The 27,077-nt window shown below is 35.9% G+C and overlaps 1 protein-coding gene across 1 annotated transcript in view; it reads right to left on the bottom strand.

The window, feature by feature from the left end:
- The window catches only part of LOC145286104 (exonuclease mut-7 homolog), a 69,845-nt gene extending 53,231 nt beyond the window's left edge, over positions 1-16,614 (bottom strand). Inside the window, exons 1-2 of the mRNA XM_080134796.1 lie at positions 16,520-16,614; positions 2,514-2,603 (exon numbers count right to left, since the gene is read on the bottom strand). Of these exons, the coding sequence (XP_079990922.1) occupies positions 2,514-2,582 (69 nt within the window). The 5' untranslated portion in view covers positions 2,583-2,603; positions 16,520-16,614. The remainder of the gene's footprint in view (positions 1-2,513; positions 2,604-16,519) is intronic.
- Positions 16,615-27,077: the final 10,463 nt, after the last annotated feature.

Here is a 27,077-nt window from a genome sequence, read left to right as displayed (position 1 = left end):
TTCTAATAAGAAAAAAAACCTGGACTGGATTCTTGGCAGCATTCAAACATTCTCAGCTCCAACCCGTTCAGTCCGGTTCTCCAGAACTCAACTACCAACATCTTCACTGCCGGCCTTATATTCTCTCATTCCAGTGTCTAGCCTCATTAATATGCAAATTAAGATACGATCGGACCTGATGATTTGTCGCCTTTTCGTGTTCTAAAACAACTTTTTTTCTTTTCAGCACAACAGGATTTCAGTTTAAATTCCACATTGAAAAACGACTCGCATTTGAAGTTCTTTTAACAGTGAGAACTTTTTCTTCAAAAAGAAATCCGACTCAAATTGTACTTCCATTAAAATAAATCTTTAGTTTAAAAATGACACCTTTTTTCCTTGTCAGCACAACAGAGTTTCATTTTAAATTCCGCATTGAAAAACAACTCACATTTTAAGTTCTTTTAACAGCAACGACTTTTTCTTCAAACAAAATAAAATCCGACTTGAATTGTACTTCCAAATTTTTATAGAATGGCGAATTTCCAAAGTAAAATTTGCATGTTCATATTAAAAATTCTCCCAGCCCGACAAATTATCACAAAGTCTGAGTTTCAAATGCATATTTAACTTCTCTATAGCATCAAATTTTCACAAAATCCGGCTTTTGAATACGTACATAAAATTATCCATAGCCTGACAAATTTTCCACGGTGACTTCCGAATGCACGCCTACCATTCAACCGAATCGTATTCCAACACGGTCATTTCACAACGACAATTAAAAAAGAACCCGGCGAATCCCATTGGGAATAACAACAAACAAAAAGACAAAAAAGGTCCGACTCATTTCATATCTTCAACCTTCGCAGTTTGACGTAACTCATTTACTTCTCCCTTTAGCAGTGCTTTCAATTTTCCAGGTTCGACACGAATCATTTAAAATTTTCCTACTTTCATCTCAGCCACATCGACTTCATATTTAAAGCCAAAATAGCTTCTAATAGGATAATAAACCTGGACTGGATTCTTGGCAGCATTTGAACATTCTCAGCTCCGACCTGTTCAGTCCGGTTCTCCAGAACTCAACTACCAACATCTTCACTGCCAGCCTTATATTCTCTCATTCCAGTGTCTAGCCTCATTAATATGCAAATTAAGACGCGATCAAACCTGATGATTTGTCGCCTTTTTGTGTCCTATCGGTCGGGTTTCGAGTTCTAAGCGTTGTACATGTCACCCTTGGCAGCCTGCCTCAGTGACTGCAGTCACACTACAATTTTCCCTACATACTCTAATAGTTTCTTCCCCAGAACTGCTAGACTTTGGAACTCCCTTCCGGGATTCTGCTTTCCCAACTGTACTGACATGCAGAAGTTCAAGTGTAATGTTAACAAACATCTTGCTGCTCATTTCCCTTCATAATATCCCTGTAACTTATATCCCCAATAATAACCCCCTTCTTACAAAGTGGCACTGTGCCTTGTTTGATGTGAAAATTGAATAACAAATAAATAGATAAAAATACAGGCCTTAGTCATTAGGAAAAGAGTTGCACAAGTTCTTGGAAATAAGCCGGTGCTTTTTCAGTCGTCGTTAGTCTAAGGGAGATAACTCTACTAGTTTAATATTAGTATCAGCTAATAACAACTGTATACATAGAAGAGAGTTTTATAGCGATTCTGACTGATTTAACAAATTATGTCACTTTCAGTCTTCTTTGCCTCATCTCTTAGCATTCATATAGAAACAAATAGGAAACTAATAGTCTTCCACTACACTGTAAAAAAAATAAAAACAAATACATGTATATATATAAGAGACCATACTACATGGATATAGAGCAACGTTTTTTCACAGTGAAACCTATCTAAAGATTTATACATAATAAAATAAAATAAGCTGACTTTTTGGGGTCATTTTATAGAATCAGTCATCTCCAATCAGATTTTTTTTTTTTTTTTTTTTTTTTTTAGTCAGGGCAACCAAAAAACCATAACGTACTTGTACAGTTTAATCAAGACATTAAAGAAATGAAAATTAAAAAAAAAAAAAAAAAAGGTTATATTGCACGTATCCATGATGAAACGAAGTTCTTCGAAAAAAAATTTCACTTAATTTCATCAAGTTTTTTTTTTTTTTTTTTTTTTTTTTTACAGCAAACAAACAATTTGTTATGATACCGAGCAAAAAGTTCGATTTTTAGGAAGAAAAGCTAGTAATAAAAATGGGGAGGGAGTCTCGGCGCTTTAACTGGAGTTATCTCCCCGTGGAGTGTTGTTCAACATAAGAACGTTTTTCTGCTGTAAAAAAATACTTGATCAAATTAAATGGAATTTATTTTTTTATTTATTTTTTTTTTTTTTTTCGGAGATCTTCAGGCCATAACCTTTTTTTGATATTTTCATTTTTAAATGTCTTGATTAAACTGTACAAGTACCAACCATAAAAACGCTTGGTTAAATTTTTATTTTTAAAAATAAAATATTTAAGAACTGGCACAGTATGCTATAAAAATAAAACAAACAACTTACTTCTTCAAGTTCTGGTGATAACTGACTTTCATGTGATTCTATTACTCCAGCAAAAGTTTCAGAAGTCATTGTGATTGATTTTACTGGATTCTAAAGTTGGAAATAAAATGTGACAAAAGTTTTAAATCAAACTACAGAACAGGGAAATAGTGAACTATAACTAAGAATTAGAAAAAACTATTTCATGCATGGAAAATTGAAAAATAAAAAAATAAAAAACAATCCAAAAATTTTTAGTTTATGTTTTGAATAATACTCTTAAAAATAGAGAGGAAGATATCAATGATTCACTTGCACAACATCTTAACTGATACAACCATGTAACATACTGTTAGCCAAAACACTAAAATTCAATGAGAATTGGCAAAAAGATATTTAGAAAGATCTTCAAGAAAATTTTAACTTTTGAATAAACAGACAAAATGTTTTTGAGACCACATTAAGATGTAAATATTTTTATTAATAAAAGATTTGTTTTTTAAACTTAGTTTTTTTTCTTATTAATTTTGAATTGTAAAATATCAATCATCCGAGAAAGAGGTTTTTGGGGGTTTTTTTGTAAATAAAATGTCCTTGACTCGTGTTATGTCCTTGACTCGTGCTGTGCAAATGATGCAATTTGGATGAAATCTCAATATTTTAAACTTTGTTTTTTTTTTGTGCGTGTTCACAGTAGTATAATTAGAATTGACACAAAAGAGCTTAGAGGAACTTTTTTTTTAATTTATAATCTTGGAGTATAAACAGCCCTCTATAGGCCCCACAACAGCGGAGTTACTATCTTTAAGAGCATATCTGAGAAAATAGACCACATACTGTCTTCACATCCCTCGGCTAACATCCACATCTGTGGTGACTTCAACGTCCATAACATGGAATGGCTGACCCATTCAAAAGACAGATGATGAGGGGAGGTTTTGTCACGATTTTGCCATTGCTTATGACCTCACTCAGATTGTTCGCGAACCCACCCGTGTGCCCGATACACCCGGTCAATATGCAAGCCTCCTAGACCTTTTTCTCTCAACTTCCCCTGAGCTATGTTCATGTTCCGTTCATTCTCCTTTAGGATCCTCCGACCACTCCGTTGTATCAGTTAAGATAAAAACGAAATGTAAGAAGCCCCCAGACGTACCCCTCCACCGTACTGTATACCGATACTCTATGGCTGACTGGGATAGTTTCCGTACATTCATATCTGATTTACCTCTGCACTCCATGTTTAAAAAGGAAGTGTCCTCTATAGTATCAGATCTGACTGAATGGTTAATTGTAGGCATAGACCAATTCATACCATCTAAAAAATTCCAACAAAAACCTAACAGCCAGCCATGGTTCTCCCCAGAATGTGCTGCTGCTATCGCGCACATAAATCACTTTTTCCATAGCTACCAACGTAATAGATGCACTGAGACTAAAGATTCTTTCAGGACTGCCAGCAACCACTGTAAAAGAGTAATAAAAAATGCAAGAGAGCTATATGCCCAGTCTGTTAAATCCAAGGTAGCTGATCAGCGGCTTGGTTCCCACCAGTTTTGGCAAATAACAAATAGGATCCTGAACGCTCTATCCCAACCATTATCAATGGACCAAAGGTCATCTCTTCAGCGTCAGACAAGACCAAACTATTTGCAAAGAACTTTGCAGCTAATTCTACCCTATGCGACGAAGGCCATCAACTCACCATATTTCCTCCTATAACACAGAACAAGCTAGGTAACATACAAATATCCGTGCATGAGGTCGCCAAGCTAATCAAGAACCTAGATTCCAGTAAAGCAACTGGCCCTGATGGCATCCCAATTATAGTGTTAAAAAAGCTTCAACCAGAACTCGCTCCCATACTTACGAAACTATTTAAGCGCTGCCTTAAGGAGAAGTGCTTTCCGACTCCCTGGAAGACCTCATCAGTTTGCCCTGTATTTAAGAATTCAGGTGATAAGTCATCTCCCTCTCAGTACAGACCAATAAGTCTCCTGTGTGTTATGAGTAAGTTGCTGGAATCCATATTAAATAGAGAAATAGTCAACCACCTCAGCAGGAATAACCTTCTTAGTGATACACAATATGGTTTCCGCTCTGCAAGATCTACCGCAGATGTGCTGACGGTTATATCCCACAGGATTAGTGAATCTCTTGACAAAGGCTTCCTTTCTAGGGCAATTGCTCTTGACATATCAAAAGCCTTCGAAAAGGTATGGCATAAAGGTCTACTTCACAAGATTTCCAGCTAAGGTATAACTGAAAATGTTTTCTCAATCATTAAATCATTTCTCTCCGATAGGCTCATAAGAGTAGTGGTAGATGGACAAAAATCGGAGGCCTGCGATATAAATGCTGGAGTCCCTCAGGGGTCAATCCTGGGCCCAACTCTCTTCCTGATCTACATCAATGACCTCCCTAAACACATACTTAAATCATTCGTTGACATCTATGCTGATGACACGAACATCTACGGCAACACATCAAAGGCTGTAAATGACAAAGTTCTCTCTGTCCTCTGATCTCGAGCGCGTGGTTCAGTGGGGGAAGATGTGGCTGGTTACCTTTAATGCATCCAAAAACCAAACTCCTATCCTTGCATCATCAACGCTCTGATCCCCATCTGGCATCAATTGTGACGGATGGCTCTCGTCTGGGTGTTTTGACAAGCTTCTGGGTTTGACCTTTACTCCTGATCTGAAATGGAACACGTACATCAAGTCTGTTGCCAAGGTCGCTGGAAAGATGGTGGTATCCTTCTACCGCTCCACTGTTGCCATATCTGGGCAGGAGCTGCTAAAAACAGCCTATCCTGCCTTGACAGAGTACAAAATAGACTTTGTGGCTTAGTGGGGGTGCCCTTTTCTCTACCCTGCAACATCTCTCCCACAGAAGAGACGTTGCGAGCCTATCCTTGTTTTATCGTTTTATCGTTATTATTGTTTTATAGCTGAATCCACTGTGAAAAATTTCCCCCACTCTATATCTGTGCCTAAATCAAAACGCGGATTCCATGAACAAAGCTTCTTTCTTAGAACTGCACGCCTGTGGAACTCTGTTCCGTCTGCCTGCTTCCCACCGGACTACAACTTGGATGTCTTCAAGTCCAATGTTAACAAATTCCTAATGAACCGCCCCCTTAAGTAAACACTTCATCAAATCTCCACACTAACGTAATGTACTTGCAATAACCCTTATCCCTGAGTAGCTTCCGGGCCTTGATAAGTGGTGGTCACTGTGTAAAAAAAAAAAAAAAAAAAAAAAAAAAAAGACAAAATATCATTGAAACCATGTGAATATGAAAATCATTATAATTATATATATATATATATATATTGAATAAACAGACAAAATGTCTTTGAAACCATGTTAAGAAATGTGGTTTCAAAGATAATTTGTCTGTTTATACTCAAAAATTTGTCCCACATCAATGTCACTGATCCAAAGCCATACAGTAAATTGCTTAAGACATGGATGGGTTCGGTTGATGATCACCTGATCCTAGCAAGTGGGACAAGCAAAATGGCTACAGTAAAAGTTGGCAATCATTCAGTCTAACCTAAAACAGTAAGTAAGAGCAGAGATGCGAGAGAATGTGTCAGCAGCAATATTTTCAGGTCCAGGTCGATAAACTATAGTGAAATTGTATTGGGATAATTCTATACGCCAACGACATATTTTGTCATTCTTAATTTTTGATTTTCTTTTATTGTCGAATATGAAGCTGATGCTCTTCTGATCTGTGATGACTTTAAAGTGCCTGCCGAGTAGAAAATGTCGCCACTTACAGAGAGCTTCTACAATAGCGGCTGCCTCTTTTTCTACTGCATGGTGCTTAATTTCGTTAGTATTGAGAGTTCTTGAAAAAAATGCAATAGGACGACCTTCTTGATTTAGTGTTGCAGCAATGCAATAGTTACTAGCGTCCGTTTCTACTTCAAATTCTTTATTTGGATCTACCGTTATTAAAGTGGCGTCTTTTAGATCATTTTTCAATGTTTGAAAAGATTTTAATACAGATGGAGGTAGTGGAAATTCTTTGTTTTGATTTAGTAATAAAATTTTATCAGAAAATTTTTTAATGAATTTGCAGTAATAGGAAAACATTCCAACTATTCTTTTTTGAGATTTAAGATTCAGCGGAGGTGGCATTTCGAGTAATGGTTTTAGTCTTTGATAATCGGGAGCTATTTGATTATTTTCTATGGTGTAGCCGAGTAGAGTAATAGAACTAGAAGAAATTATGCTTTTATTTTCATTTAAAGTGATGTTATATTGTTTAGCAATTTTGTAGAATTTTTGAAGATTGTAATCGTGTTCTTCTTGATTTTTTCCGCATATAGTTACGTTATCAACATACACAAAGGTATCGGTTAGATTTTCTTTTTCTATAATATAGTCTATGCTCCTCTGGAAAGCACTTACTCCATTGGTGACGCCAAAAGGAAGACGAGTAAATTGAAAAAGTTTGCCACTTACTTCAAACGCAGTGAATTTATGATCAGCATGATTTATAGGTATTTGGTGATAAGCAGATTTTAGGTCGAGAGTAGAGAAGATGTTATATTGAGCGATGTCGTCTACCATCTTATTGATATTAGGCATTGGGTAAGCGTCTAGTTCCGTGAATCTATTAATGGTATCGCTGTAGTCGACTACCATTCTTTTCTTATGATTCTCATTCGAAGTTACAAGAACTTGCGCTCGCCACGGAGATATCGAAGGTTCAATTATGCCTTCTTTCAACATTCTAGCAGTCTCTTCTTTTATGAATTTGTTGGCGGCAAAAGTGTAACGTCGGGATTTTGTCGCAATAGGAGTAGTATGAGGAGAAAGATTAGAAAAGAGAGGAGGGGGTGGAACGTTTATGGTAGGAAAAAAATTATTCGTGTTTATAGCTCCAATTATAAGTTTGTCTCTAGGACCGTCGAATTTAAGTGTTACTTTTTTATATTTTTTTAAAATATCTTTTCCGATTATTAAATCAATGAAAAGGTTTTCAATGATTTCAATTGTTATTCCAGAATGGGTTTTATCTTTCAGTATTAAATCCACGACAGCTTCGCCAGTTATTTTAGCATGTTGATCGGAAGCAGCCAGAGCTATAGTTTTGTTTTTAGGTATTGTGAAGAGTTTAAGTTTTTTAGCAGTATTTTCATTAATGAATGTTTTTACACTGCCGGAGTCCACCATAGCGTTCTCGAAGTGCCCGTTAATTTGGCATTGAGTGAATGTGACATCTTTGGAGTTAGTTCCTAGTCAGGATAGAGAAGGTGAGGGGTAGTCAGAGTCGTCATAAAGAACAGCAGTATGAGTGTTAGAAATAGAAGATTTACACACTTTAGCCCAATGACCATTTTTTTTGCATTTTTTACATTCGGCGTTTCGTGCAGGACATAAATATCGAGGATGACGTGATTTTCCACAGAAAAAACAAACCCCTTTTGGATGCATATTTTCTTTAGTCACAGCTATACGATTGTAGCCCGAAGGATTATTTGTAGCTGCTACAGTAAAGTTATTTGCGTAGCTTATCGAATGCTTTTCTGCTTGTTCAAGAGATCTGGCCGTGGCATATGTGTCTTGTAAAGTCAGGATGGGTTTTTCTAACAGTCGTTGTCGGATGGACGAAGAAGAAATTCCACTGATGAAAGCTTCCCGAATGTATTGATTTTTGTTTTCTTCAGCAGAAACCGCTTCGAAGTTACATGTTTTGGCAAGCATTTCCAATTGTAGTATGAAGGCATCTATATCTTGTGTTGTTTGTTGCTTCGTCGTCATCAATCGATATCTATTATAAACAATATTTTCAGGTTTTAAATAAGCGGCGTCCAATGTTCTTAATGCACTATCGTAGTCGATTTTATCGCTTATTAAATCGAAAACAGAGGCTGAAATACAATTGATCAAGGCAAAGAAATTATCTGAAGTGTTTTCGATTAATCCGTTATGTGAGCGGATATAATTCTGGAGGGTTAATTTCCAATGCCTATAGGATTTTTCGGAATTAGGGCATGTAGGTTCCACCTCGAATCTGTCGGGACGTAAGATTCGATCCATTATTTTTTTTTTTTTTTTTTTTTTTTTTTACAGTTAATAAAATTGAAGTGAATAGTATCAGTAAGTAAAGAATTGCCTTTTAGAAAGGTTTTATTAACTGTAAAATACACGTACGCTCTTGAAAGGATCGAGCGGGAAAATGAAACAGAGGGCGCTTTTATTATGAATGTCAATCCCAAGGGGGATAATTCTTAACAACAAATTAAATCATAACAAACAGCATTAGATAAAGCGATTAAAACCACACATAAATTGCATGTATAGATAGACTTTGATATGTTTGGTTTCTTGATCACTCATGGGTGAGAACAACACTATTTTTATTGGGTTGTATCAATCATGAATTCATTTTGATTATTGAGTTAGACAAAGATTTCCAAATTCAAAAAATAAAATGGCTACTTTCCGATATTTATGGAACTTTAAATGCTTATAACTTATACTAAATTTTTTAATGCAAATAGGAGAGTTCTACGGTACCAAATTAAAAAATGACTTTGGGATGCTAAAACTTGTAATAATATAATCACCTTTAATTTAAGCCTATTGTCAAGGACTTAAACAATTCAACTTTTTTAATAGAAAAGTGTCCAAATAAGTTCTTTGACTGCCGGTGTCCAACAGGCAGTTCACTTTCACTGTTTTATATGGTCTCATCACAATTATTCCAATTATGAGAGACAGGAATGCATAATCATAAATTTTCATACGCAAACAGATATCAATCTGCATATTAGTTGCAACGATTGGGCACATAGCCGTTGTGTGTCCTTTAGAGTTATAGCTATGACAAGAAATTTTTCTTGAAGTTTTCAATGGGCACATATTATTATGCAAGACTTCTTATGGTATTAGAAGCAGAAGTGCAACTCTCTACACCTTGTCATTCTAGCTTCATAGGAAGTATAATTGTGAAAGTTCTCAGCCAAATGTCTATTTGTTTTGGAAAAGTCACATCTTTTTACAGTATTATCTTTGTGTTGAAGGTTTTAAGAGATGAGGATTCACTCACCGGCTCTAGTTTAAACTTAGGTTGTAGCCTAGGTTTGGCAGTCAATATCTTAGCTGGTTTTCTGGCAACCATAATTTGTTTTACTATCCTTGGAGTTTCCTTTAAGTGTTGGTACTCTCAGAAATCTGCATCAGTTCTCCACTTATTTCTGACAAGAATTTTGCAAACAACACTTGTTATATAATTATAGTGCCAGCTGACTTATCCTCATCTAAGTCACAATTATACAAATCTCCAAGTTATCACATATCTGTCTGCATACTAGTTTTCATGAGGACATTTTGCAATCCTAGGTATTTCAGGTTGTCCAATTGAAAATCCAATATTTCTTGAATAATTTCACTGCTTATTTCCTCCTTATCCAAATATTGGTCCTCAAAGGCTTCAGGACTATTGGGCAACTCTCTTCAGAGGGAGAAGGATGGTCTATGAGTTAAAGAGACTTGTCTTTCAAGGAACATCTAAAAAAATATAACTTTTCTGTGCCTGATGTTATTAAGGTAGCACAACAATTTTCAAATTTCATTAAAAAATCTTTGAAGCTCCTTTTATTAATTTCAAAATCTTTTTCATTAAAGTGTGGCCGTTTCAACTGTTTTTTAAAAGGATCCACCGAAAAGGATTGGTCAGTTATTTTGTTTTACAGCATATCAACCCTTTTCGGTTATTTAATGCCAACTCCAGTGATTTAGGGAGGGAGGGGGAGGACAAAAAACAACCTTCAAGTTCTTACAGATATTTCTTCAGATGTTTATTTATGTTGCTTGATTTGGCCACAGTCTTCAGGATTATTTCATATTGAGGTGGTTATTTTATAGATAGATGTTTGCTATACTTGGTTTGTATAATTTTATTATATATTGATGATTTGTTTGTTGTGTGTGTTTAGATATTTTGTATATTTTCATATTTGTTGTAATAAATGTTTAGATTTTGTCGTATATTCCAGTTTTTTTTTTAAGGAAGTCCATGATTTTTTTGGTTTCGACTTCTTTAAATATTTTTTTCTAATTTTCTTTTGGTGAAATATGAAAAGGATTGGGCTGTTGGTTTTAAAAAAGGCATCCCACCATTGTCTGGAGTAACTGGGTTCTTCCGATTTGGAGAGAGGTCAACATCTGTCATCAAATCAGTTGCTAGGATTTCATTTTGTATAGCCCTCCACAGAAGACTTAACTGTCGTACTTCATACTTAAAGCCGAAAGAAATTTTACTTAATCTCGCCAAGGATTCAGAGTTTTTCTCTGTAACCAATTGTTCTATGCCAAAAGACACTTAAAATTCTACCAACCCGTCTTCTATTTCTCGCTTGAATACAGAAAGTACCTCTGCAAAACCCTCTTTCTTCTCTAATACTTTTAGGATAGTCTGGATATTTCTTTGAAGTTGTTGCTTTAGTTTGAGAGAAAATCCTTGATATCAGAAAATCAGACAAAAACTCGTGTTAATGAATTAACAAAGAAAGGGCATTTTCATGGTAATGTATCAGAATTATTTTACCGAAAGTGTGAGGGGGGGGGGAAGATGTTTAAAGCTTGCAACGAAATAGTGTTGTTGCTTATACTCGTCATAGTAAAGTCTTATTTTTAACATGACAAAAAATCTTTTCTTGTAACGGTAACAAGCTGGTAATGTAAACAAATACCTGAAAACCCAAAGACAACTGTCGACTTCTCATTCCAGGAGATTTGACAAGTCTTAAGTGCCTAGATAATATGTCAAATGTGGGCACCAGAGTTCAGGTAACAGAAAAATGGTTTAGTATCGTCCATAGATAAGAGAGTTCTTTTACTTCCTGGGTAAGTTAAATACTTCTAACATTATCACAAAAGATGAAACTGAAAGGTTAGAGTTAGAGGTGCTTGTCAAAAGAGAGACAACAGAGAGGCCAACGAATGAAAGAAAGAGTAAAAAAAAAAAGTCAAATGTACAATATATAATTACCAATAAAATTTACCTACCTGGCTTATTTTTTGTGTTTTAAAACAGTTTTAAATGTTCTTTTTTTCAATCGCAAATATTCAGCTTTTACAAACCATGGCGGCAGGTTTGTTTAACCATGAAGAACACAATAGGTCACCATAATATTTTAGATTTAATAGAAGCATTTAAAACTACTTTAAAGCAAAAAAATAAGTTAGACAGGTACTAATGTAACATTTATTAACTATGGCAGCATTTTTTAATTGTATATTTGATTTTTTCATTTATTTTAACGTTTTTTTAATTGTTTATCTGATTTTTTCATTTATTTTAACATTTTTTTAATTGTTTATCTGATTTTTTCATTTATTTTAACATTTTTTTAATTGTTTATCTGATTTTTTCATTTATTTTAACATTTTTTTAATTGTTTATCTGATTTTTTCAGAGTTGTTTGTTGGCTTCTCTGCTAAATCTACATAAGTTCAAAGACTACAAAAAATCGAGTAGAAAGTTATTTATCGTTAAAAGTAATTTTTACGGAAAATTGGGGGAAATTGCATTTTTCCTAGATATTTTAAAGTAAACTTTGAAGATTGCAGAAACAAAGGACATAACTCAAAGTATATTTTAGATTACATCATAATGCTGTCCCACATGTGTAGTCTATATTCAAAGTTTTTTTGTTTTTTTTTGTTTTTTTTTTTTACAAAAAACACAATAGCATTTTACCAAAAATGCAATAGCACAATTGTTCTACTCAATGTTCATAATATTTGGACATATTACTATTTTCGATATGACAATTCAGTAAGTAATATTGTTTTTGCTTATAGGACTAACTTGCCTTTAAAAAGTTTTTTTTAAATCGATCTGTCGCCTCTCCTTGTATAAGCAACGGGTTAGGTAACTGGTAAACTATTGTAATCATTTCCGAAACTGAGTTGGGATTGACTCTGTAAGTAGTGAAATCCTCTGGATGCTCATTCATCGCAGCTGAGATTATTTTTAAAATTTTAAATTATTAACATATATAAGCAAAGAACACAAACTACAAACCAATTCAAAAAGGAAATTTTTTTTTTGGGGGGGGGGGTCAGCAGCAACTGAAAAATAATTTCACACATCTGCAGCAAAACAAAAACAAAAACAAAACAAGAACAACCGGCACTGTTGCATATGCTGTCACTGTTCTGAGAGAGATTACTAGTTTACTAAGACATTAGCATACAGTGAGCACCCACTCTTTGGCTACTTTAGCTCCTTATTCTGTATGTTTGTTTTATCTTCGTTCCAGTGAGATCAAAAAGGATTTTAATTTTTATTTATCCAATTTGAGATTCTTCAGAAAAATGCCAAAAACGTTTTTAGTAAGATTCTTTAAACAAAAATTCATATTTTTAACAGCTTAAAACTTCAATTCATTTTTCATTTGAGAATTTGAGATGCTAAACCAACACAAAACATTTAACATTACAGAAACATTTATTAAAGTTTGACAACTCTTTAATGAAACAAAATTTATAACATTAGGTAAAAGTGTTCTAGCGGACTAACTTGCCTTTAAAAAGTTGACTTTGAGGTATTCGGGTCTGTTTTTGAACAAATATCACATTTAAAATTTTTGCCGACAAGTAGTTTTTCTGACATTAAGATTTATTTCTCTAATGTTTTTTTTTCTGGATGCCATTTGCTCTTTTGAATGCGCGAGTGAGCATTAGCATCTGTGCCGCTATGCTCGCTCGGGCATTCAGCAAAAAACAAGATGGCATCCAGAGAAAACCATTAGGAAAACAGGTCTCAATGTCAGAAAAACTACTTGTCAGCAATAATTTTAAATGTTCAAAACAGACCGAATACCTCTAAAAATCAACTTTTTAAAAAGGCAAGTCTTTAATTGATTCACTAGAGCACTAATACCATAACTTTTTTTTTTTTTTTTTTTTTTTTTTTACAAAGGAGTCACCACTTATCAAGGCCCAGAGGCCACTTGAGGATAAGGGTTAATGGGTATACATAAATAGTGGAAATTTTGCAAATTGGATTACTTAGGGGAATGGTTCATCAAGAACTTGCTTACGTTTGGCCAATCAAATTGTAGTCAGCTGGAAAGCAGGCAAATAAAAGAGTTGCACAGGCGTGCAGTTCTAAGAAAAAAGCTTTGTTCATGAAACGTGTTTAGGTTTAGGCACAGATAAAGAGTGTGACATTGAATATTTCTTTTTGCCTTCCTGGTCAGACGTACAAGGGGGGTAGTGAGCATAGGTCTTTGGGTGCTTGATGTGACCCAGCTTGGAAATTCTGGAGGTTAATTTAAGATAGACTCGTTACTTTGGGGCTTAAAATGATTTTTATTGATTGAAACAATTTCACACATTTCTGTGAAAACTCATAATAGGGTATAAGAATTTATTTTAAGGACGATTTCAGCTATTTCATTCAAATTTAATATTTAAGCACTTTCAGCTATTTTAATTAATCATATTCCAAATTTATATGGCAAAAGAGAATGGCCAATTTAGAAGGTGTTTGTGTAAGCAACAAATTCATAGTGGACCATGTGCTCACATCACAATAAATTCAGGATTTTGACTGGAATTTTAGCTACATTTTATCAAAACTAATGAAGTCCATTTTGCAGCTTCACTAAGTTTACTAATTAATTCGAGCACATGTGGGACGTGAAATAAGTCAGATCTTTGATAAAAAGGAAACAAAAAGATGGTTGCCACTGGAGATGCAAACAATGTCAACAATTACCATAAGTAAAAGGGTCTTTTTTTGAAAAAAATCATCTAAACATAAGTCAGGTAATAATACTGTTGTTTCTATAGTTTTGATATAAAGCAATGCAGAATTAAAGAGGAAATCAGCATTTCATCACACACAATTGTCGACTGGATGAACTTCAAAGAGATTTGTGAGCAAGACCTGTTGAACAAGCCATTATGCCTGGAGCAGAGGCGGGGGGTAAGGGTTACATGAGGATGGTACAACTAAGGTAGTGGCGATTATATTTCCTCTTGAAAAAAAAAAAAAGACTCATCTGAGTCTTTTTTCTAAAGGAAATATAATTGAGGAAGAATTAGAGACAGCGTTTGGATGTTTGGGAAGTAGAGAGAGGGAGCAACAGATGCAACATTACAGCAGTTAAAAGGAGGAATTGGAAAAAATAATATAAATCTCACTTGTCTGTTTAAATGTATGTATGTATGTTTGTATGTCTAAAACTTTCGACAGAGGAGATGGATTTTCACGAGATCAGTATCAAATTGAAGCTCGGCCCTACTGAAAAATTGGCTAAAAACATTAATTCCTTCACCTTAAACTGGGTACTTTTCTACAAGGAGGAGAGGGAGTCGCTTTTTTTCACCGATATTTTTGGAAGTCATCCCCTCTTTTCGATTGACTAGCTTTAATTTAAACCTTCGCCACTTCCGGTTTGACGATGGATGCAATGGCGAAGACGTCAAGTTTATTTGCTTTTTTTTCACATTCTTTTCCTCCTTTGCGGTAGGGGTTCCCAATAATTTGTTCATGGATTTTGCTAGGTACAAGAAAATTTCAAATGGAGGGGCAGCTTATGATGGATTAGAAAGCTTTTAGAATGGCATGTATCAGCATGCCACAATTGTCCATGGAGAAAACTTTGTCAATCCTGATGATGACACAGTTCATACCCAAACTATCGAAGGTTAGTTTGGTTTTAAAACCTTTATAAATAATTAACACTAAAATTTGTTTCATTATTAAAAAAATTCAAGTATATTTGAAAGTAATTAAATTTGATATTTTTACGTAGGTTTGTATGCAAAAAGACATGCGAGGAAGTTTGGGTACGACAGAAGAAATATATCATTTGCATTTAAGGGAGTTCCTGTGGCGAAGAAGAGCAACTAGATTAAATATTCTCAAGAATAGTGAATTGTATCAAAGAATCATTGTTTTATGTAAAATTGAAAACGTTGTTACAGTATTGTCACAGTTTACATTTTTTTTTTTTTTTAATTAATGCTATAAAACTTTGTTACATTAAATAAAGTTGTTGAAAAACTTTTTTTTTTTTTTTTTTTTTTTTACAATTAATGGTAATTGTGGCCTGGTAGACCAACACAAAACCTACCTTAAAAAACTTGTTTTCTAGGGGTTTTTGGGAGTGCTGAAAACGAATATCGCATTTAATTTAGTTTTTTTAAGGTCGGTTTATCATTTTTTTTTTTTTTTTTTTTTTTCATAGGAACTAATAAATAAAAAAAACAAACATACGAAATTGGGCAAAAAGTGGGTGCTCACTGTACGATAATGTCTTAGTAAAATAGAGTTATCTCTCTTAGATCAGTGACGACGTATACAACAGCGCCGAACAGGACAAATGGCGGTGAGGTCTCTGTTGAATACGTTAAGTTTGGGGAAATAAGTTCAAACTAAAAAAGTATACAAAATACTGTTAGATACTCAATATATGTCAGTCTATGTCACGGTGATATATATTGGGTGGGTTTCTAACAGCATTTTGTATAATTTTTTAGTTTGAACTCATTTTCCCAAACTTAACGTATTCAGAGATCACCGCCATTTGTCTTTTTCAAATATATCGATAAACACTATGATTTTCGGGCGCGCCGCTTTTCGAACCGAATAAACATTTAAATAAATAAATAAAAACATTAACTTATCCAGTTAGGTATCTTTCCATAACATTTGTTATAGATTTGTTTTTTGACAAATTTTTCGAATCTATGTGTATAGTAAAACAAACCCCGAGCCTGTCCATTTTAAGAATAGCTTTCTAATTTGCACAGGGAAGTGCCAGAGTTTGTTTGTTTTTTGTTTTTTTTTGTTTGTTTTTTTTAAGACAGTCGTCGAAAGAAAGTTGGAATCATAAAAACAAAACATCCATAGAGTAATTGCATCATACAGACCATAAAATGAACATATTTAAACAACAGACAAAATGAATTCTTTTACAATATGGTTATAATAATTTTCAAAAAAAAAAATGTGCCCAATACTTTTGACGTGATATTACCTGGTAAAGGAGGAAGGAGATGCTTTTATGAAATATTGTGATGTTAGATAACACCGGTTGGAATTCTACCTGCGCATGCGTATTAGCAAAATATACGGTGTAAACGTTAACATTTATCCCGTAAATAAATTGTATGCAAATATAGCGTTAACCGCGTGAAATCGAATGGTTTCTTTTGTTTATTATTATTTTTTTTTTTTTTGTAAATATACCAAATAGTAAATGTTTGGTATTTACGCAGAATAGGAACCGTGCTAAAATATTAACATTATTATTTAAAAATCCATTCTGAACATTGAGAGAGAGAGGAGGGGCGTTTTGTAACTTCACCAAAAACAAAAAGATATCGTAAAAATTGAATTTAACTGTAAAATTGATACTAGTGCAGGCAGAAAGTGATCCGGACGTAAATAACGTTATTATTTAAAAAGCCATTCTTAACATGAGGAGGGGAGGGTGTTTTGTACTTAAAAAATAGCGCGGATCACTCTCTGCACTAGCACCGTAAAATTCTATCTAAAATATAACACGGTCCCATAAGATTTTCCAATGACGCTCATTTGATGATGATCATGATGATGATGATGATCATCATCATCGACAACAACGACGACGTCATCGTCATCATTAATAATAATAATAATAATAATTCTGATTTCGCTTATGAACGTCTCTCTGGAAAGGGATGGGATTCATTTCCAGAGGATTTCCCTTAATCCCGGCTTCAAACCAGGAGCTTCAATGATCAAGGGTTTTCCTAAGGATGTTGGTGGTACCTATAATTGCAGAGGTTTGAAGGCCACCTAAAACATCGGGGATTTGTAGTTTTTTCAATTGTCCTTCCAGACGACTTGACACTACTCCTAGTGTACCAACTACGACCAGGATTATTTGTGTTTTAACCCCGTGTATACGCCTTATCTCCAAGGCCAATGGAGCATAATTGCTCCACTTCTCTTTCTCCTTCTCTCTCACATTCTTGTCCCAGGGTATTGAGAAATCTACAATCTGCCAGTTTTTTGAGACCTTGTCAATGACGACCAAATCCGGACAATTATGTTCCAATTGCTGGGTCGTTATGACACTTTTGTCCCACCATACCTCTATCTTGCCATCCTCACTTGTTTTCACTTCATCAGGCACCTCCTCAAACCATTTTCCAGCACACTTCACCCCAACCCTCTTACACACCTCCCAATATGTCCGGAGTCCCATGGGATCGTGTCTTTTGCGGTACTCTCTCTGGGCCAGTCCACTACACCCTGCTGCAAGGTGCGCAATTGATTCTGAGGTCTTACCACAAATCCGGCATTCTGCAGCAATTTTCTCTCCTAGAACCACTTTTTTGAACAATCGTGTTCTTAATGCCTGCTCTTGTGCTGCACAAACAAAAGTTTCAGTACTCTTAGCCAGATACCCAGCTCTAAGCCATTGCCATGATCTTTCATCAGCCACTTCTGCTATATCCTTCCATGCATTTTCTTCCTAGCCAGTCCTTTGCCTTTTCTCTATCCATACGCTTCACATAATCAGCCTTGGTCTCACATACCTCCACTTCATTGGCCACAACCTTAAGCATCCACTCCCCACTTCTAACCACATGCTCCTTCAACGACATCTCCTCGGTTCTAACACAATCTTTTACACTTTTCAATCCTCTCCCACCATCTTTCCTCTTTTGATACAGCCTTGCTATGCTACTTCGAATGTGAAATATACCAAACATTGCTAAAACTTTTCTTGTTTTGATATCCATGGCATGCAACTCTTTGTCAGACCATTCTAACACCCGCACTGTATCTCAAAACACTGACTTCCCATGCATTTACTGCTTTCATTAGATTTCCTCCATACAGTTTCGACTTTGCAATCAGTTTTACTCTTCTAAGATACTCCTTCCTGACTTTTTCTTTCATTTCTCTGTTCATGATGCCTACACCCTCCAGCACCCCTAAATACTTATATCCTGTATCTTCTATTTCTTTCATGATTTCTCCATTTGGCAGCACTATTCCATTCGAATGAACCTTTACTCCTCTTTTCATCACCAGCACCGCACATTTACTAATCCCAAACTCCATCCCAATGTCTTCTGAGTATGTCCCCACAAGTTCTACCAGTCTCTCCATTTCCTTTTCATTTCTACCGAATATTTTCAAATCATCCATAAACAGTAGATGGTTGAGGCGTCTGTCACCAGATCCAAAGTTATACCCCAGTTTTTCTCTCTTCAAGAAGATGCTCAGTGGCATCATTATCATTACAAAAAGAAGTGGCGATAACGAATCTCCTTGAAATATCCCACGTTTAATGCCAACCTGCCCCATCTCCTTTCTGTTTGCTGTCAGCACCGTTTTCAATAATAATAATAATAATAATAATTTTAAATTGATGGTGTTGCTGTGTCTGCTGCTGCTGTTGCTGCATTAATGACGTTGCAGAAGGTTTTACAACCAGTTATAAAAACCAGTTGAACGTAAAACTAAAATATTAGACACAATACAAAGGAAGGTAACAGCAAAGATAAAGAAGAATGACAAACAGAGATTTCAGTATAAAAATAACGGTAGGAACCGTCCCTTTTTATTGACAATCAAAATGTGAAATTGTCAGACCCAAAAAAGTAAGATGAAATAAAGATAGATCGTCAGGATCAGGAACTGGACGTCAGAGGGCACTGGAAGGCAGGTGTCAGTGGGCTGCTGAGCTGGACATCAGAGGTTACTGAAAGGGTGCGTTAGCGTGCTGCTGAGCAGGACATCAGAAGATACTGGAAGAGAGCGTCAGCGGGCTGCTGAGCTGGACGTCAGTGTATACTGGAAGTTCTCGAGTGTGTAGCCTGATGTTGACCGGCACTGAAAGGGATAGCTTGACAGCTATTGGCACTGGAACTGGCAACCGGACATTGATAGACTCTGGTGTGGTAGCCTGACGTCGACTGGCACTGGAAGGCTGCAGGAAGCACCAAAGGCTGAAAGGCTGCAAGAGACACCAAGGGTTTCTTGGAGGAGTAGGCAGGCGTCTCAGAGGATTCTCAGAGTGCAGGCAGTGAAGGAAGAAAAACTTTTGGAAGGTTAGCCCTGGAAAGGGCTGTTTGTAAAAAAGCTTTCTGAGTTCGTTGTGGAAAAATATAGCCCTAAAGAGGGCTGTTTGTGAAAAACTTTCTGAGTTTGTGAAAAAACTTGGTGTTTGAAGAACTGGTGCTGAGAGCTTTGACAGGCCACATCAAAGTATCGACTCCTCGCTTCCCCCCGCCGTAGCAATGTATTTATTTGCTTCCCCACTGAGCAAATTAGGCACAAGCACATTTTTTAACGCGGAGAGTTAAGGGAGGGGGACCAGTTCCTCCAAGAAGGAACTGAATAGTGACAAATGGTATGAAGGGTTTTCCCTACATTGATCAAAACTGATTGCTCAAGAGCAATGGTCTTATATGTGGGGTTGCCCACACACATATGGTCTTTGATTGCAGTATCTGCCAAAGCAGATACTACCCTTTGAATTACTTTGCATACTTAATGGTGTGTAGCTGACTGGTGGTATATTATATATATCCCCCAGTCGTACAAAAGGAAAAATGAATTGAATTGAGGAAGAAAGGAACGATGTGTTAAATTGAAATAAACGAACTAGAATTTATTTTGTGAAGAAACAAATAAAAGAAAGGGTACAGCACGTGTTTAGTTTGGCGTGCTTCTCTCGCTGTTAGCTGGTGAGGGCGAAAGTCTATTGTTGTAGAGAGAGAGAGAGAGTGAGAAAGTCAATCCAGGCCATGGAGAGAGAAAGCATGTAAGGTGTACATGCTGTCTGTTGGCTCTTGCCCCACACATAGTAGCAGGGGACATGAAGCGTGCCCCAAAGGGAGCGGTAGGTCCATCGACCACTCAGGTCAGGAGCTGAATCGAAAAAAAGGAAACAGCTCAGGTCTCTTGCTTTTGTAGTTGTTTCCGGTGTCCTTTGCGCATGTGTGGATTTCCTTTAAAGGGGAAGTGACGTTGCCCATGTGTGCATACGTGTGCGCGTATGTGTGCGTACGTTAGCATGTGAGTGTATGTACGGGAACGTGAATATATATTTACATGTGTGTACGTGAGCGCGTATGTGTATGACAAGAAAAGTGGTTTGAAATGTGAAGGTGCGACAGCTGCTGTAGCTACCGAATGGCAGCAGACATGCTGTATTAATCAAATCGTATTGATACAACAGTCGTCGCCCTTAGAAAAAAAACAAATGATTAGAATTAAATCCTCGCTGAATCACAATAAATAGAACTTCAGACTTAAGTTTACTGTGTTTATATTCGATTCAGCTTGGAATAAAAATCTCTCCTATTCTGTTTAAGGAAAAAAAGTTTTATTTAGATTTCTTTCTTTAAAGTTTGACATAGGAAAAGGGGATCTATTTTTAACACAAGGTCAGTAATTTCATTTGTCTGCCACAAGATAGTGTCTGCGAGAATGTTTACAAATACAAATCGATGTAAGCACACAGCAACAATGTTTAGAAATTCATTTTCTGACTTATTTTCTAACTTATCTCTTACCAGGCCTTTATTTATTCCTCATTCTCTGAAATCTATCCTTATTGTTTCTTTTCATGTTATTTTTCTTGGACTTCCCCTTCGCATTGACCCTGCTACATCAACTTTTCTACATCTAATAACCTAAGAACTCTCATCCATTCTTTCAATATGACCAAACCAACGAAATTTAGTTGAAACCATTATCAAAAATTTTCTCCACTCTTTATCTGTGCCAAAACTAAAATGTAGATTCCATGACCAAAGCTTCTTTCTTAGAAGTGCACACCTGTGGAACTCTGTTCCATTTGCCTGTTTCCATCTGACTACAACCTGGATGTCTTCAAGTCCAACATAAACAAATTCCTGATGAACCACCCCCTTAAGTAAGACACTTTATCAAATCTCCAATACTAACGAACTGTACATGCAATAACTCTGATTCCCGAGAGGCTTCCGTGCCTTGATAAGTGGTGACAACGTAAAAAAAAAAAAATCTGTTCTGCACATATCTCCCTATACTGTCCTGATTCAATCTTCTACTGAGGTTATCAGATCCAAGTCTGTTTTAAACGCTCACATTCCATATTCCTTGTATCATTTTCATACCATTTTTCTTCATGTAACTGTAGAAGTTAATTAATTATGATCTATGTTTTTATTTCTTTTTGCACTTACATGTCCTTACTCGCAGAGCAATATACACATTCACCAATAAGAACGCTGGTCATGTAGAAAGCAATTTCCGTTTCCGTTCTTAACTTTTTCTAGCAAATTATAAATTTGAGATCTCAATAGAATAAGATGTTTATCTTTCTCTCCTCATCCCTTGCAATAGCCTTGCTATATAAGAGAAAACTCACAGATTCAGTTCAATTTCTATAGTACATGGACGTTAGTCCTATTTTGTATTCCTATTTTCATGTCTATTTCTGGAACTCTTGGAAAACGAAGTCTCATTCTAACATTTAAAACAAATTGATCATCTTCGTTAACATGTTAATGATCTATATATCTATAAAAGTGACAGTGTGTGTGTGTGTGTGTGTGTGTGTGTGTGTGTGTGTGTGTGTGTGTGTGTGTGTGTGTGTGTGTGTGTGTGTGTGTGAGGGCAATTCTCAACCTATATAATCAATTAATTTTTGACCTACAGACTTGAAATTTGCTATATGCAGTAATCAGAGATATGGAAAAATTTTTATCAGTTTTCATCTGGAAAAAAGGGTTACTAAGGGGTTAAAGTTGAAAAATTGGTATGTGAAGATCATTGGATTTTTATCTATTTGCAAGATGTTTCACAACTGTGCATGCATGAATAGTTAATATTACAGATTCCTTAAGTTAAGAATAAATAAGTTTAACAAACATTTCTTAAACATCATGTCAAGCTGGCTTTATGGTTATCATACTTGACTCACTGTCTTTAGGTTTTGGTTTCAATCTCAGCTTAAATATTTTTTTACTTACAAGAAATGAACTGTTTAGAAAAAATATAATACTTGCATGCACATATCTCAGTTTCTTTCCATTTTTTTTACTTCATTTTGTTTTTAAAGGAATTTAACATTATGTTTAATACCAGGCAACACCGGGTATATCTGCTAGTATGTCAATAAAAGAGGACTGGAAAAAGAGAAGCACATGGAACCAGTCGATGCATATTGCCATTATGCGTAATGTTCCATTAGTAAAGAAGAGAAAGGTGTTCATTTCTGAAGAAAGAATGGATGTCCTATTTGTAAGAATTTATGAAGAACGCATACAGTACACTAGTGTTGAACTAGTGTTGAACTAGTTTTTTGGTTTTTTTTTAAATTTTCTTATCAGTTTATTCAAGCTGGAAATGGGGCATCCAACTAAATGTCAGATATTCACTTGCTACCTCATATATCCCTACCAAGAGATCTTTTTAAGATTCTAACCATTCCTTTAAGTGTAATCGTTTGAATCTCTTTTGCACTTGGTTCACCGGGTATTTTTAAAATTCTTTTTCATGAGTCCAGTTGCTCCTATAATTATGGAAATGATAGAGATCTTCCTAAGATTCCAGTTTCTTTTCAGGTCGTACATAAAATCTTGGTATTTCATTACATTTTTTCTCTCAGCTCTATTTAACCCAGAATCATCAACTTCTACTAAGGTTGCTTCTTTCTCTTTCTTGTCCCGTATCACTATGTCAGGTGTATTAGCTCCGTTTTCTTAGATATATAGCTGAAACAATTGTATAGCCATAGTGGATGATGTATGACTTATTTCCAACTGTTCTTTCTGGTATATGTTGCATTGGATATTCAACTTTTTACAAATCATCCAATGGAGATATTTACACACTCCATTGTCTCACATCATATATTAGCCATCCTTCAGCCGAATCTTATAACTGAATATCAGGTGGCTCACACACTCTACTTTTGTTTGGGACTTGTTGTTATTATATTTTTTTTTTTTTTACATTTACTTCAGTTAGTTTTAAAAGATCAAGGGAGCTAACTCCTCCTGGAGCTAACTCCTCCTGGAGCTAACACTTAATTTCATTATGATTTGGATTTATATCCGAGGGTTCTTTTAAGAATAGGCGTCGTTGCCTTTTATGGTCACCAACTGCATTTCATTACAGCTTGATCTTCCAGGGATTGTTTCCAAATATTTCTTAAGATTTTTTTTTTTATTAGACCACTTGCTCCTATCACAACCGGTAAATGTGTATTTTATATCATTTTTTAGGTTCTTATATTTTGTTATTTTTCCCCATTCAGCTCTATTAAGGCCATATTTGTAATAGTGACGGCAATATTGACGCAGGTTTTTTCAGGCTGGTTTCATATTACAATCAACATCTGGGTAGCTGTAGCAGCCATGTTCAGTCAATTGTGCTTCTTGTCAAACTCCAGGGTCGGACAACCTAGGTTGGATTTTGATTGCACCTCAAGAAAGTAGATTTAGGTTGGAAGAAGTGCTGTGGGATGAGAGCTGACTGGAAAAGAGAGAGTATACTATGTGTCAAGCCTTTTTATCAACTTCTATCACATGCTCAGCTCCACCTGTGAGATGGTCTCTGATTGAACACCAATCAGCACCAAGTGTATAAACCAAACACAATTCATAATCACAAACTCTTGCTGCTGCTGTGATGTTCTGTAATCACTAATGCAACAGAGCTGCTAACACCTATACAAATGACTAAGCCAGTGCATGATGTGAGGTCACAACGGAGGAAGAGAAGAAAAAGAAAAAAAAGGATAAAATGCACTAAGTGGACTGGCAAAAGAGCATGCTGGTATAAGATGGAGCTACAGCAGCCACATGGTAGCATGAGAGACTATTAAAGCATGTTTGACATGGCAGAGTTTTGTAAACTACATGGCGAACTAAGAGATTTTAAAACAAGATGCAATACATTATTTTGGAAAGTACCATGAATAAATGCCTTTTATTTCAACTAAAATTTCTTTTCTTTTTTGTTTCTTTGTGACTGTTCCTGCATGCAATATGTGGGTCTGCATGTTAAAAAAAATAAATAAATAAAAAGCAAGCAGTGTCTACAGTGAAACAGAATAAAATACTAAGTAGTTAGCAAGATTCTCCTAAATCAATCAGGATAGAAATGAGTTTCGGTGTTCATCAATGTTTTATTAGCTATCAGATGTATTAAATGATCTCTGAATAAAATTATTTTAGATCATCCCGTGTCAATGGATGATTGTGCTTGAAACATGAAGAAGATGCCGATTTGGATTTTTGAATGCTGACAAAATGGATGTAGAAATTTGATTTCTTGACAAAAAGATGTGAGAAATAGTTACAATTAATTTGACATGAAAAACATACAGGGCGGAACGATAAATTTGTCGCCCTAAATAAAATAACATTACAGCTTTATTTTTAAACTTTTATTGAAAAAAATCAATCCAGGTAACTTGATTATGTAGTAGAGCTGACATCTATTCAATGTAGCCGCCTTCAGCCTCAATCATCGCTTTGATACGGATCTGAAACTGGGAGCATGCCTTTTCCACAAGCGCCGGCTGGAGCTAGGGGAATACTTGGCAGATGGCAGCAATCAGGCTGACTTTGGTGTTGTGGGAGGTCATGTTGGTGATATTCTTGATATATAACCAAAGTAGTCAAGTGCATTCAGGTCGGGAATGAGTGGGGCCAGTGAGAGAAGGGTACAAAGTCATAGCACTCCTTCTGAAGTCAAGCACGGGTCTCTTTGGACTTGTAGGCAGGCGCCGAGTCCTGCTACTACACCCAAGGTCTGCTAGCAGCCACCTAATTGCACCAGGAGATCACCACACTCTTCAGCACATCCAGGTAAACTTTGTTGAGCTGTGCCTTCACATGTTGAATGTCTGGATTTACATTTTGAGGGTGCTGGCAATGGTCCTGTTGTCATAACTTGGGTCAGTAGAGAGCATGAGTTGTACAACAGCGCATCTCTGATCTCGCTCATTAAACATTGTGTTACTTTCAGACATGATAGAAGGCTCCTATCGCTCTTGGGATTTGTAGACAACTGGTCAACTAGTTGATGGTCTGCAACACAAAAAGAAAATAGGTTTTCATCAAACAGAAATGGAATCATGTCGTCTTTTCTAGGGCAACAATTTTATTGTCCCACCCCGTAGGGTTCCTCATTCAATCCTTGAGCTGGTTATGGTACAAAAAGTATTCTTGTTGTAAAATCCCAACAAGCAGTATTGGTTGATGGAATCAGGATATAGAAGAAATAAACATCTGACCTTTTCAATAAGTCAACAAAACAGATTGTTGGCCATTACCATAGGGTGGCAATTATGTTTATCCTGGTTGAAATATCCTTTAGTCTTTTTGCTAGAGCTGTTGTTTTTGATGGTTAGCTGCCATAGAACTTTGGCTGGTAGAAAAATGAAGCTATAGATGACGATGACGATGATGATGATGATGATGATGATGATGATGATGATGATCTGTAAAGCTGCAGATGTTGCTTATGATGATAATGACAGTGCATGGAAAGGTTGCTAGCTGTTACGATAATGCTAATAATGGCAGTGTGCTGTAGAAGGAGGAAGTGAAGCTTCTGATTAAGTTCATCATGAGAGTGAAAATGCCATTTTGTCCAACAGGGATTGGAGGGGAAAAAGTTGCTGCTGCTGCTGCTGCTGGGTTTGCCTGATGGAAATCTTGGGAACTTGATGCATCCAAGAGGCTAGAGTGAAAAAAATGCTTCGATGGAATCTGATTGGTCAGTTTCAGTAACAGTATGTATAGAATTAAATTATTTTGGTGCTAAATTGTACTTATTATAATTCTTTTGTTGGAGGTGTCTCTTGGATAAGAAGAAAGTTTAATAACTTAAACGAAATCACAGTAAAGTATTCTATTTTCATTTCATTCGTAAACATGGGAGGAGAATTTATCTTCAAATATCTTTAATTTCGAATTAAAGCTGTGGACTTATACTAAGTAAATATTAATAAGTCGTTTAAACCTTTTTTTTTTAATAGAAGTAGACAACGCATTGTGGATGCATTATCGGCAGCTCTCGTTACTTTCGCTTCTCCTTATTTTTTCCATCAATCCTCATTTCGAATGAGTGATTTTTCTGACAAAGGGTGAAGAAAAAGCTGTTTTTCAGGATGGCAGTACTTTGTGAAATCTTCTGTTTCTATGTCTATCTTTGTGGCCATGTCACTAGTAAAGGTGCTGGAGGTAAACGTTTCATCAGGGCTGACGTTATCCGCCTGATAGTCAGGGACCTGAACCTTGGATTAACCACTAAGCAGGCAGTAGTTTCTGGTGGGGCCTCTCGATGCCATACTAGTGGGTAATTGTTACGGCTTTACCTTATCATGTGCTACAAAAAAAAAAATTCCTGTCATTTTCTCTCCTGCTTTCCCTCTCTGTCCTGCTCTAACCAAGTCTGTTGACCTGTTCCACAAATCCCAAATCCTCAACATGAAATATCTCCAGAAAAAATCATGAATAAACCAAGAACCCCATCCTCCAAAGTAGACCCTTACTACCATGTCTCTTTCTCCAACATCAGGGGTCTAC

Source organism: Euprymna scolopes, chromosome 10 (assembly GCF_053919585.1).
Source record: "Euprymna scolopes isolate OS-2025 chromosome 10, ASM5391958v1, whole genome shotgun sequence".
Lineage (NCBI taxonomy): Eukaryota > Metazoa > Mollusca > Cephalopoda > Sepiida > Sepiolidae > Euprymna > Euprymna scolopes.
This window is presented reverse-complemented; position numbering and strand designations above follow the sequence as displayed.